Consider the following 12,476-nt stretch of genomic DNA (forward strand, 5'->3'; position numbering starts at 1 on the left):
TACGTGGAATACGTTTTGTAATGGTATATATATCGGATTTGGTAATAAATAATTTCTAATCTCCAGTTCTTATTCTATTAACGAAATATCAATTTTTTTGTGTTCAAGGAATAACATTATAAATACAATGACTAAAAAAAAAGAGAAAGTCATAGTCTGTATAGCTTAATGACCTTCGATTGAATTGTTGCTAATAATCAATGAAATATAAATGAAGTGCAAAGAATTTTACTTATTTTTTACCGAAGGAGTGAAAGGCGAATTTACGATTATTATTACAACGGAATTTTCTTCTCTTGAAAGTTAAAATGATATTTCAATGGACCACTTGAAGAATTTGCAGTATTTTATGTTGCGGCTAAGTTGTTTCCATCTCTAATTCGATATACTGTTCCATTCCGTTGCACTAACCATAAAAGGACAGACAATTAGAAAGAATTTTACAATATGATGATAATTATATGCGAAAAAAAATAATGACATGTAATTTCCACTTTGTTCCCTTAAAAAAAAAATCAGGTCAACTGTATCGCCAGGAGTTGATAACGTATTGGAGAGAGTAGCCGGGAAACTGAATATTAGGGGGCAGCATTGAAATATTGGATTGTGTGTCTGTCCGGACGTTCATTGTATTTGTATTTTGCCAACTGGAAATACCGCATTTTTGTTGTTCATTTGTCTCTTAGTTGCAATCAGAAGTTTTATCTGGTGGATCAGAAAAACATAAAAAAAAAAATGAAAGAGGAATTGAAAAATTTGGATCAGCTTTTGAAAGAAACTTTCACGAACGAATTTCGTACTGGGTATGCAAATATAAAAGGAGTAATGATGACGGACCTTTATCCAAAAATGGTGGGTTCTATCGAGAATCTCAAGATCTGGGATGATGACGTGTGGGTTTGCAGTTTTCCAAAATCAGGTGAGTACTGAAATAGTTTTCCATAAACAACAAAGACTCGCATTGGATGTTATATAATATTTGTAGGTACATAGTTTTTTAAACATATATTTTCATTTGCTTAACATATTGTCGAACACCTTGAACATATTTATCATAAATATCATTTTGAGGACAACCTATCTTTGATTCTCAATAATAAAACGTGACTGTAAAAGCTTAAGAGTGGTAATTAGCAATGGAGTTATAATTAAATAGTTGTAATAATGATTTTCAAATTTCAGGAACTACCTGGACTCAAGAAATGGTTTGGTGCATTAGTCACGATCTTGATTTTAAAGGCGCCCACATAGATTTAGCAACACGTTTTCCATTTCTCGAGTAAGTAATTTTCAAAACATTCCATAGGAAAAAATTATAGAGAAAAACCTGATGCTCCTTCCAGATCATCAGCTCGTGTTGATAATGCAGCACTTGTAGAAAAGTTTCCAGAGCTGGAGAATCATGAATTTGTTCGTGATAGTGTGCAATTTGTGGAGAACTTACCACGTCCAAGATTCATCAAAACGCATCTTCCATTTCAGCTACTTCCTCGTGCTTTACGAGAGGGAGGAACCCAAGCAAAGATCGTTTATGTCTGTAGAAATCCCAAGGATGTCTGCATATCTTTCTATCATCATACAAAACATTTTGCATTTCAGGGGAATTTCGAGCAGTTCTGCAGTCTTTTTTTGGGTGATAAAGGTAATTAATTAGGGATATATATATATATAAAATCGGGTCTTGCAATCATATCGGTAAAATATCAAGTTAAAAGAAGGCAAAGAATTTCTTCCAGATTTTTCCTTATTCTAGTTCCTTACTGTCCATTTTGGGATCACATATTGGGATTTTGGAACAAACGCAATGATCCCTCATCTAATATTCTATTTCTCAAGTATGAAGATATGAAATCGGTGAGAATCATTATCTTCAGTGTATATAAAACTTTTTCAGGATTTCAGAACAATGTATTTCACTATAAGAGCTTGTATCATTTAAGGATTTGATATCAGTAATTCAGAGAACTGCGGAATTTCTGATAAATACTAAACTATCCTCAAAGAAGTTGAATCTCTTGCTACACCACTTAAGTTTTGACAGTATGAAGAACAATTCAGCAGTCAATCACAATAGGATGTTTGATTTTACAAGGCAGTACCTCGGTGCGTTGGGAGAAACTGAATTTATACGACAAGGGCAAGTGGATCAGTGGAGAACTGTAATGGCCCCCGATATTTTGGGAAACTTTGATGATTGGATGTCGAAAAATTTACAAAGTTCAGATTTTTCATTTGAATCTTCATTAAAGCCTAATACTTAGAGTAATGAACGATTCTACAATTAAACATGAATGTTAGGATCTTTTCAATGATTATATATCGTTGTCCTTTGAAGTCTACTTAATTATTGGAATACAGGAGTCGGTTTAATATGTGTTATCATATATGTATGCATTCTGCCACATATTTTGCTATATCGCATACCTATAGAAATAAAAAAATATAAATGCAAAAACACCTGTACATGTGATTATTATCTTCAGCGCGTTGACTCATCCGAGACCAAGTCCAAAGCCTATTGCCTCAATTGATGGAAATTAACGGCCAAGTTTAATTTCTTTTATTTTTCTTATCGATATGATATGATAGCATATCATTTTCGGCGATGTATTATTTAGCGATTCATTTCTGCTTAAGCCATTGAATTTCAATAGTCTAACATCGGGTAATTTTGAAGTGTCGAAAGACAAAAATGTCGGAAGCATCAGAAATGGGGAAAAACCAAGACAAAGCGAGTAAAAATACTGATGAAAAGTGGGAAGCACTGTTAAAGAGTCATTTGCCAAGCAAGTTAACTACAGTAAATGGGGTACGTTTACCCGAAGTTTTCCGCAAATATGCGTATAAGATTGAAAATTTTAAAATTCGAGATGATGACATATGGGTATGCACTTTTCCCAAAGCTGGTGAGTTGAATAGTATTTATTAGTCAATTGTAAATGTAGCCCAATATTACTTGGAATTTTTTATATTAAGGTACCACTTGGACACAAGAGATGGTCTGGTGTTTAGCAAACGATGTAGATCTTGAAGGTGCGAAAACGGATCTATCGGATCGGTTTCCATTTTTTGAGTGAGTAACAACTTCGTATACATATACATTGGTCAATCAGTAGATAACTTAGTGTGTAACCATTACAATTTTTTTATTAGATATGATATTTGTATCCGCAATTTATTTTTAGGCTAGCCGCCATTTCAGATATTTCTAAAATTCCCAAAGAATTGTCAGAGTCTGATCCGGAAATAATGAGGAGCATAGAATTATGTGACGACCTTCCTTCTCCGAGATTTATAAAAACCCATCTACCCTATCATCTTCTTCCTCGGGGTCTTCGCGAGGGTTTAACTACTGCCAAGATAATTTATGTCCGCAGGAATGTGAAGGATAATTGCATTTCATATTATCATCATTGTAAACTAATGGAGGGATATCGAGGAGATTTCAATGTATTTTGTCAACTTTTTTTGGCTGATAAGTGTGAGTATTACTACTGTATTTTAACATGATATTTTGATGAGTAAAAAAACGATAATTCTGTATTCAGTGTTATATTGTCCCTATTGGGAACACATTTTGGGATTCTGGAATCGACGAAGAGATCCTCAATTGAATATTTTGCTGTTGACTTTCGAGAATATGAAATCGGTGAGTATCCATTATGGTTGTTTCCAGAATGATTCAATAACAATAACAATAAAAATAACAAAGTAATATTATATATAATAAAAAAATATTGTGGAAAACTCACAGGAGTTTAATTTTTTTTTTAAGAATATATCGTCAGTGATTCACCAAACATTGGAATTCCTTGGAAAACCTCCACTATCTGCTGAAAAGTTGGAGATTCTCGTAGACCATCTCAGTTTTTCGAACATGAAAAAAAATCCAGCGGTCAATAAGGAAGAATGGATAGAGGCTATGGAAAAATTCAACATTTTCTCGATAGGAAACAAGTTCATACGAAGTGGGCAAATAAATCAATGGAAGGGAATAATGTCTCGGCAACTGATTGAAGAATTCGATCAGTGGACTGCAGATAATCTCGTAACTTCAGATATAATACCATGACAGTGGAGAAGAAGCAGATGAATGAAAAAAAAAAATATTATTATGTAATTCCGTGAATTTGGTATTATATAGAAAAGTTTGACAATTGGACTTGATTTTTATGTTGAAAATCATAATAATAACTTGGAATAAATATTTACAGAGAAATAATAAACATTTATTTATAAATCGTGGTGAATTATATGCTTTTATCTGTCTCTCGGAATTGCAATAGGGAATCAGCGAAATTTGAAATGATCCGCCAAGGAGAAAGTCCCTAGCCGTGCGAAGGGTGGGGAAAGCGCTAGTGAGTTTCATGCGCAGCTCCCTTGCGCAGCTACTGTTGCTAGGCAGGCGCGCGCCGACAGGCCTGACTGGGCTACGTGGCGTCAGTATGCTGGGAGATGGCGGCTGTACTGTATGTCTGTGCTGGTGTTTTGCGTATTTTGCCTAATTTATTTAATAAAATGTGGAGTTTAGATTATTAAAGTCTTTAATTAAATGTAAATAGTTTCGGGGCGTGTAATTAATATAGTGAATATTGTTTTTGAAAGTTTAATAGTAAATAGTGAAGGGATTTGTGGGAAGTGAGCATGAGGACGCTTGGGCGTGGCTCGTTGGTGATGAGGCCTAATTTGCTAAATAATTGGCCAAATTCTTGCTAAAAAGACTGGTACATTGTGCATTGAGTGGAATTTTGTAAAATAATAAAATACTAAATGGACTGAAAAACGAGTAGCGTCTCCACAGAGCTGTGTGACGAAGGGATGGTGCGGCGAGGGGGGCAGCCGTACGTGTTCGTGTTTTGTAATGACGCCGAATCTGTTAAATAATTGGTGAAATATTGCTAAAAAAAAACTGGTAAATGGAGGGTAAATGCATTGGCCCGGAAAAGTGTGTTTATTGAGTGGAATTTTTTGAAAAAATAAAATGCTAAATGGACAGTTGAGAAATGGGGAGCGTCTCTACAGACTTGGGTGACAAAGGGATGGTGCGGCGAGGCGGGGTAGCCGTGCGTGGTAGTGCTTGTCGGCGGCTTGGAGATGAGGCCTAATTATGGTGGAAATTCTAATAAAAAAACGACTAAATTGGGTGTGAATGCATCGGCCCAGAAAAATATGTTCATTAAGTGGCATTTTTTGAAATAATAAAATGCTAAATGGAGGACTGTGAAATGCGCGGCGTGTCTACAGACCTGGGCGGCAAAGGGATGGTGCGGCGAGGCGGGGCAGCCGTGCGTGTTGGTGCTTGTCGGCGGCTTGGTGATGACGCGTAACCTGTTAAATTAAATAATTGGACAAATTGTTGGTTAAAAAAAACGTTGTAAATTGCGTGTAAATGCATTAGCCCGGAAAGGTGTGTTTATTGAGTGACATTTTTTAAATAATAAAATGGAAAATGGACGAATGAAAAATACGTAGCGTATCTACAGACTTGTGTGGCAAAGGGATGGGGGGGGGGGAGTTGTGCGCGTTGGTGGTTGTTGGTGCGTCGGTGTAATTTGTTTAAAAATGTTTAAAATTTTAATTAAAAAAATGATGAGTGAGGTATGGATTGGCGTAAAAAAGTGTGTGCATTGCGTTAAATTTTTTTAAATAATAAAATGTTTAATTGGGGAGTGAGAAATACGGGAGTGACCAGCGAGGCGAAGGGATCGAGGGGGGGGGGGGTAAGTTGTGCGCGTTCGTGGTTGTCGGTGGGCCGGTAAAAAGGCGTAATTTTTTCAAAAAATGTTTAAAATTTTAATTTAAAAAGTAATGAGTCGGGTGTAAACACAGTGGCGTAAGAAAGTGTGTGCATTTTGTTTAAATTTTGGAATAATTAAATGGTTAATTCAGTGAGCAGTGCGGTGAAGGGATGGGGGGGGGCGATCGCTACCGGTACGGGTGGGCCGTCAGTGGTATGTGACATTTGTTTAAAAAAAATGAGTGCAGTGATGTGGGGATAGTGTTTTTTTTTTTTTTTTTTTAATGTGAAGAGCTGTGGAAAAGGAGGAATGCTGAGACAGCATTCAACAGCAGGCGACAGTTTGCAGTTTGCAGTTGGTATCTCGGTGAGTCAAAAATTAAAGAATTTTTATTTAATGTTAAGCAATTGTGATAAATTTTGAATTATTTGTCACAAATGTTTAACGATGCTCATGATGAGCTTATAGTGGATAAGAGGTACGTTTATCGGTTGTGAGAAATTAAAATTAATTAATTAATAAAGTGAAGCTAGCCAGAGTTGGGGTTTTTTTGAATTAATTAGAGAATTAGCTCTTAATTGGGTTTTATATAATTTTTTTGTGTCGTCAGTAAAAATAAAATGGTGAAAAAGCTTTGTTGAAAAATCAATTTTTGTAATTTGTTTTTTTTTTTTTTTTTAAGGTGAAGTGAGCTGTGGAAAAGGAGGAATGCTGAGACAGCATTCAACAGCAGGCGACAGTTTGCAGTATGCAGTTTGCAGTATGCAGTTTGCAGTTTGCAGTTGATATCTCGGTGAGTCAAAAATTAAAGAATTTTTATTTAATGTTAAGCAATTGTGATAAATTTTGAATTATTTGTCACAAATGTTTAACGATGCTCATGATGAGCTTCTAGTGGATAAGAGGTACGTTTATCAGTTGTGAGAAATTAAAATTAATTAATAAAGTGAAGCTAGCCAGAGTTGGGGTTTTTGAATTAATTAGAGAATTAGCTCTTAATTGGGTTTTATATAATTTTTTGGTGTGGTCAGTAGAAATAAAATGTTGAAAAAGGTTTTTTTGAAAAAGCAGTTTTTGTAATTTGTCATGCACTGTTGGACTCAGCTGTCACATATACTGGGGGTTGTAGGAAGGGGTGTTTTTGGGGGGGGGGGCGCGGTGGGAAATGAAGACGGGCGTTGCTGTAGAATTCAGCGGCCGCCGTCAGATCCCGCACTTTATCCGTCGGACTCGGACGTGCATTATTGATGATACCTGTCGGAGTGCGACCTGTATCCTGAATTACCCGTCGTACTTGACTGTGGTGAAGTGCGACGTGGAGTCCCGTTTTGTATATGCCCTGTATATTGGGCGGTAAAAAGCGCGTAAATTTAGGGTGGAGGGGAATGAAGACGGGGGGACCGTCCAGAATTCGACGGCCTCCTTGTCGGAGCCCCCGGGGTTTTATTCCGTCGGAGTTGGACACCGAGGAAAAGGTATCCGATTCCGACGAATCGTGTTGACCAATTGAGCCATCGTGTATTATATAGGGGTGGAAAATATTTTTTGGACAAGCCTCGACGCATTGAATTGAATGCGGAGGTTTAGTATATGCGGCGGCGGCGGCTAGTTTGGGTGGAATGGTAAATTATAAGAAATGAATATTTGAAGAAAGCTTTTTGAGGATGAAATGAATAATTAGTAAAAAAATAATTGAGTGGGATGGTTAGCTTGACAGGTGGATATTTGTTAGTCGGAATTTAGTAATTTGCATTGTAAATGATTTCTCACAAATGATGAATAACCGTAAAGAGAACCTCGGGGGGAGGAGCATTTAAATGTAAAAGTGATAAGGTAGTAAAAATGTTTAACATCTGTTATGGGGAGAAATATAAATTGAAAATGTATTTTTCATTGCTATTTCATCGAGCCTGAGAAATATTTAACAAGGCTGATAAAGAATTGGGTTTTTTTGTGGGGGATTTTAGTGATGAACCCGGGGGTTGATCGCTGTGAAAGTTGTAAGGTACTGTTAATGGTATAAATATAAATTTGTAATTTTTTTGAATTGATATTAAATGGCGTGAGCATGTTTTTATGAATAGAGAGAGTTAGAAGCGAAGTTTTGCAAAGCCTAGTCATAATGAAGTTGTAAGGGTTTCGCTAGATGGTGTCAGTCAAGAAATTGGTGGCCCTGCGAAACTTGTCACCCTTCAGACTAGATTTGTTTACCTTTGCAATAATATTGTTAGACTGGTTAGGATATTTTTATGAATAGAGATTGAGAAGAGAGAGAGAGTTAGAAGCGAAGTTTTGCAAAGCCTAGTCATAATGAAGTTGTAAGGGTTTCGCTAGATGGTGTCAGTCAAGAAATTGGTGGCCCTGCGAAACTTGTCACCCTTCAGACTAGATTTGTTTACCTTTGCAATAATATTGTTAGACTGGTTAGGATATTTTTATGAATAGAGATTGAGAAGAGAGAGAGAGTTAGAAGCGAAGTTTTGCAAAGCCTAGTCATAATGAAGTTGTAAGGGTTTCGCTAGATGGTGTCAGTCAAGAAATTGGTGGCCCTGCGAAACTTGTCACCCTTCAGACTAGATTTGTTTACCTTTGCAATAATATTGTTAGACTGGTTAGGATATTTTTATGAATAGAGATTGAGAAGAGAGAGAGAGTTAGAAGCGAAGTTTTGCAAAGCCTAGTCATAATGAAGTTGTAAGGGTTTCGCTAGATGGTGTCAGTCAAGAAATTGGTGGCCCTGCGAAACTTGTCACCCTTCAGACTAGATTTGTTTACCTTTGCAATAATATTGTTAGACTGGTTAGGATATTTTTATGAATAGAGATTGAGAAGAGAGAGAGAGTTAGAAGCGAAGTTTTGCAAAGCCTAGTCATAATGAAGTTGTAAGGGTTTCGCTAGATGGTGTCAGTCAAGAAATTGGTGGCCCTGCGAAACTTGTCACCCTTCAGACTAGATTTGCTTACCTTTGCAATAATATGGTTAGATTGGTGAGGATATTTTTATGGATAGAGATTGAGAAGAGAGAGTTAGAAGCTAGGTTTTGCAACAGTTAGTCAGAATAAAGTCGTAAGAATGTCACAAGAGGGTTTAAATGAAGGAATACTTAGCAAGGCGTGTGAAAAATAGGGTTTTTAAAATTGATAAAAATTTTTTGTCGGGTTGTCAGGTGTTAAATTCAGAAGGTATTGAAAATGGGTGAAATAAAAATTTTGAAAATAGCTTTAATGGATATTCCATGGTGTGAGACGAATATTTAGCAATGCGTGTGAAAAATTGAGTTTTTTAAAATGATTTAAATGTTTTGCGGGGTTGTCAGGTGTTAAATTGGTAACATATGGAAAATTTTGAACCATGTCGGTAATTGGTTAGAGCGCGGGTGACTTGTTCCACACGTCGATAACTAGTCTGTCGGTAAGAGTATTGGACGGTCGGTATCTCGGCGATGGGTAAATAGTCGACGAAGTGTAATGACGTGACAGGGTTATCAGCCGTCAAACTTTTACCGTATTGAAAATAGTTGAAATAAAAATTTTAAAAATAGCTTTAATGGATATTAAATGGTGTGAGACGAATATTTAGCAACGCGTGTGAAAAATAGTGTTTTTGTTATATTGATTTTGATGTTTTGTGGGTTTGTTATCAGTTAAACAGGTAAGTATTGAAAATTGTTAAAATAAAATTTTTAAAAATAGCTTTAATGGATATTAAATGGTGTGAGTGGAATATTTAGCAACGCGTATGAAGAATTGCGTTTTTTTTTTATTGATTTTAATGTTTTGCGGGGCTGTCAGCTGTTAAATTTGCAACATATTGAAAATGGTTGAAATAAGAACTTTGAAAATAGCTTTAATGGATATTAAATGGCGTGAGACGAATATTTAGTAACGCGTGTGAAAAATTGCGTTTTTTTAATTGATTTTAATGTTTTGTGGAGTTGTCAGCTGTTAAATTTGCGACTTATTGAAAATGGTTAAAATAAAAATACTTAAAATAGTTTTAATGGATATTAAATGGCGTGAGACGAATATTTAGCGACGCGTATGAAAAATTCCGTTGTTTTTATATTGATTTTAACGTTTTGTGGGGTTATCAGGTGTTAAATTCGTAACATATTGAAAATGGTTAAAATAAAATTTTTTAAAGTAGTTTTAATGGATATTAAATGGCGTGAGATGAATATTCAGCAAGGCGTATGAAAAATTGGGTTTTTTAAATTGATTTTAATGTTTTGGGGGGGTGTTAGCTATAAAATTTTTAACATATTGAAAATAGTTGAAATAAAAATTAAAAAAATAGGTTTAATGGATATTAAATGGTGTGAGAGGAATATTGAGTAAGGCGTGTAAAAAATAGTGTTTTTTAATTGATTTTAAAGCGTTGCGCGGTTGTCAGCTATTAAAGTTGTAAATATTGAAAATTTAGAATGAGATCGGTAATCCGGTAGAGCGCGGGTGAGTTGTTCCACACGTTGATAACTAGATTGTCGGTAATCCGATTGGTCGGTCGGTATTTGGGCTGTTGGTTAAACAGTCATAATAGTTTTAGGGGTAGCCGGTTCGAAGAGTCGATAACTCGACTGAAGGTAATGACAGTCGTCGGTCGGTATGTCGGCGATGGGTAAAGAGTGATTACAGCTTTAGGGGTAACTGGTTTGAAGCGTCGATAATTTTCGCTGATGGTAATGCGATTGGTAATTTTTGACTTATATATAAAATATAAAATTGAAATAAATACTTATAATTAATATACAAAATGGAATATTAAATTAATATATTAATTTATTATTTAAAATTAAATGTAAGAATACTTTGTTTTTTGAATTAAATTGAATTGAAAATTTTTTAATTTAATAAATTTAGATTGAATAATATGTTTTATTTGAATTGTTTGATAAAAATAAATTGCAATAATAATTAGAATTTCTATTTATATTGTAAATTTTTGATTATTGATTTGAATTTTAGGAGCTTTATTTAGAATGAAATTTGATTATAAAAATGAGAAGATATTGTTTATGAAATGATATATGTTGAATATTATTATGTTTAATAATTAGAATTGTTGTATTTTGAAGTTGTTATTTATGAATTAGAGATTAGACATTTGTTTTTTGTTCATAATATATTTATATATATTTGATTATTTATAAGAATATGATTAGGAGGAGTGCCCTCATTTTTTCGGATTTTTTCTAAAATGGGTGTTTATTATAAATTAACATATATTAAACTTTTTATTTATATTACTTCCGGTTTGGGTTAAATTTTCTAATATTGAATTATTTAATAATAAATGTGATTTTTTTTTTCAATAGAAAATTTAAAGTTAATTTTCTATTATAAATTTAGAAAATTGATAATATAATTAAAAATGATAAATTTGAAATGGTAAAGAAGATTTTGTTTTCCTTTTAAATAAATTTGCAATTTAATGTTTAATCTTGGTTTATATATAGGTATAGGTTATCGAATTAGAGTTGAGTCTTACTGGGGGGAGTACAATAGAATGGTAACTGGTCATGTTTTTGTTATACTTTTTTTTTTTTATAGTTATACCTATCATTATATTAGAGTTTCAGTAAGACTCAACTCTAATTGAATAATTATACCTATATATAAAGCAAGATTAAAGATTAAATTGCAAATTGAAAATTGTATAAAATGTAAGATTTGAGTAAAGCTTCTGACTTGACTAATAAATTGTAAATTGATTTGAAAGAAAGAAAATAGTTGTTTGATATGTGAAATTTTGAAAATTTCTAGTGTAAAATGAATTAAAAATTGAATATTATAAAAATATGAAAATTTTTCAGTAAAAAAAGAGAAAAATGAAATATATTAAAATTTAGAAAAAAAAATGCAAGGAATGGGGGCACTTGTAATGATATTGTAATAAATAAAAATAAAAAAAATAGGTTTAATGGATATTAAATGGTGTGAGAGGAATATTGAGTAAGGCGTGTAAAAAATAGGGTTTTTTAATTGATTTTAATGGGTTGCGGGGTTGTCAGCTATTAAAGTTGTAAATATTGAAAATTTGGAAGTAGATGGGTAATTGGGTAGAGGGCAGGTGAGTGGTTCGACACGTGTCGATAAGTAGGTTGTCGGTAATAGTATTGGAGAGTCGGTATCTGGGATGTGGGTAAAATAGTGATAAGAGTTTTATGGGTAACCGCCCCCAAGCGTCGGTAACGGGACTGAAGGTAATGTCAGTCGGTATGTCGGCGATGGGTAAATAGTGATTACAGCTTTAGGGGTAACTGGTTTCATGCGTCGATAATTGTACTGATGGTAATGCGATTGGTAATTTTTTTACTTATATATGAAATATAAAATTAATATATTAAGTTATTATTTAAAATTGAATTAAAAAATACTTTGTTTTTTGAATGAAATTGAATTGAAAATTTTTTAACTAATAAATTTAGAATTGAAAAATGATATTTAATAGTTTTCTCTATTTGTAAAAATATGGAACAATTTGATGTTTATAACGTTAAAAGATAAAATGATTTATATTAAAAATAATAGAAAGTTATGTACTTTGATTTGTATAAAAAAATATAATTGTTTTTATATGTTTATTTTGTTAATTTGAAATAATTATTATTGAATATGAATTTTTGTAGAAATAAATTTGTTAACTTTTATTGTTTCAATAGTAGAAGTTATGTGGGGGCAAAATCTATACAATATTATTTATTAAATAGATTTAGTTGAATAATTTAGTAATTTTTTA

The 12,476-nt window shown here is 33.5% G+C and overlaps 1 protein-coding gene across 1 annotated transcript; it reads left to right on the forward strand.

The window, feature by feature from the left end:
* Positions 1-52: 52 nt before the first annotated feature.
* On the forward strand, positions 53-4,240 carry LOC135170796 (uncharacterized). Its single transcript, XM_064136852.1, has 11 exons — positions 53-919; positions 1,183-1,279; positions 1,320-1,642; positions 1,754-1,854; positions 1,941-2,255; positions 2,299-2,364; positions 2,660-2,906; positions 2,977-3,073; positions 3,186-3,481; positions 3,549-3,649; positions 3,776-4,240. Exons 1-11 carry the CDS (start codon positions 736-738, stop codon positions 4,070-4,072), a joined length of 2,124 nt encoding a protein of 707 aa, XP_063992922.1. The 5' UTR covers positions 53-735; the 3' UTR covers positions 4,073-4,240.
* The last annotated feature ends 8,236 nt before the right edge of the window (positions 4,241-12,476 follow it).

Source organism: Diachasmimorpha longicaudata, chromosome 18 (genome assembly GCF_034640455.1).
Source record: "Diachasmimorpha longicaudata isolate KC_UGA_2023 chromosome 18, iyDiaLong2, whole genome shotgun sequence".
Lineage (NCBI taxonomy): Eukaryota > Metazoa > Arthropoda > Insecta > Hymenoptera > Braconidae > Diachasmimorpha > Diachasmimorpha longicaudata.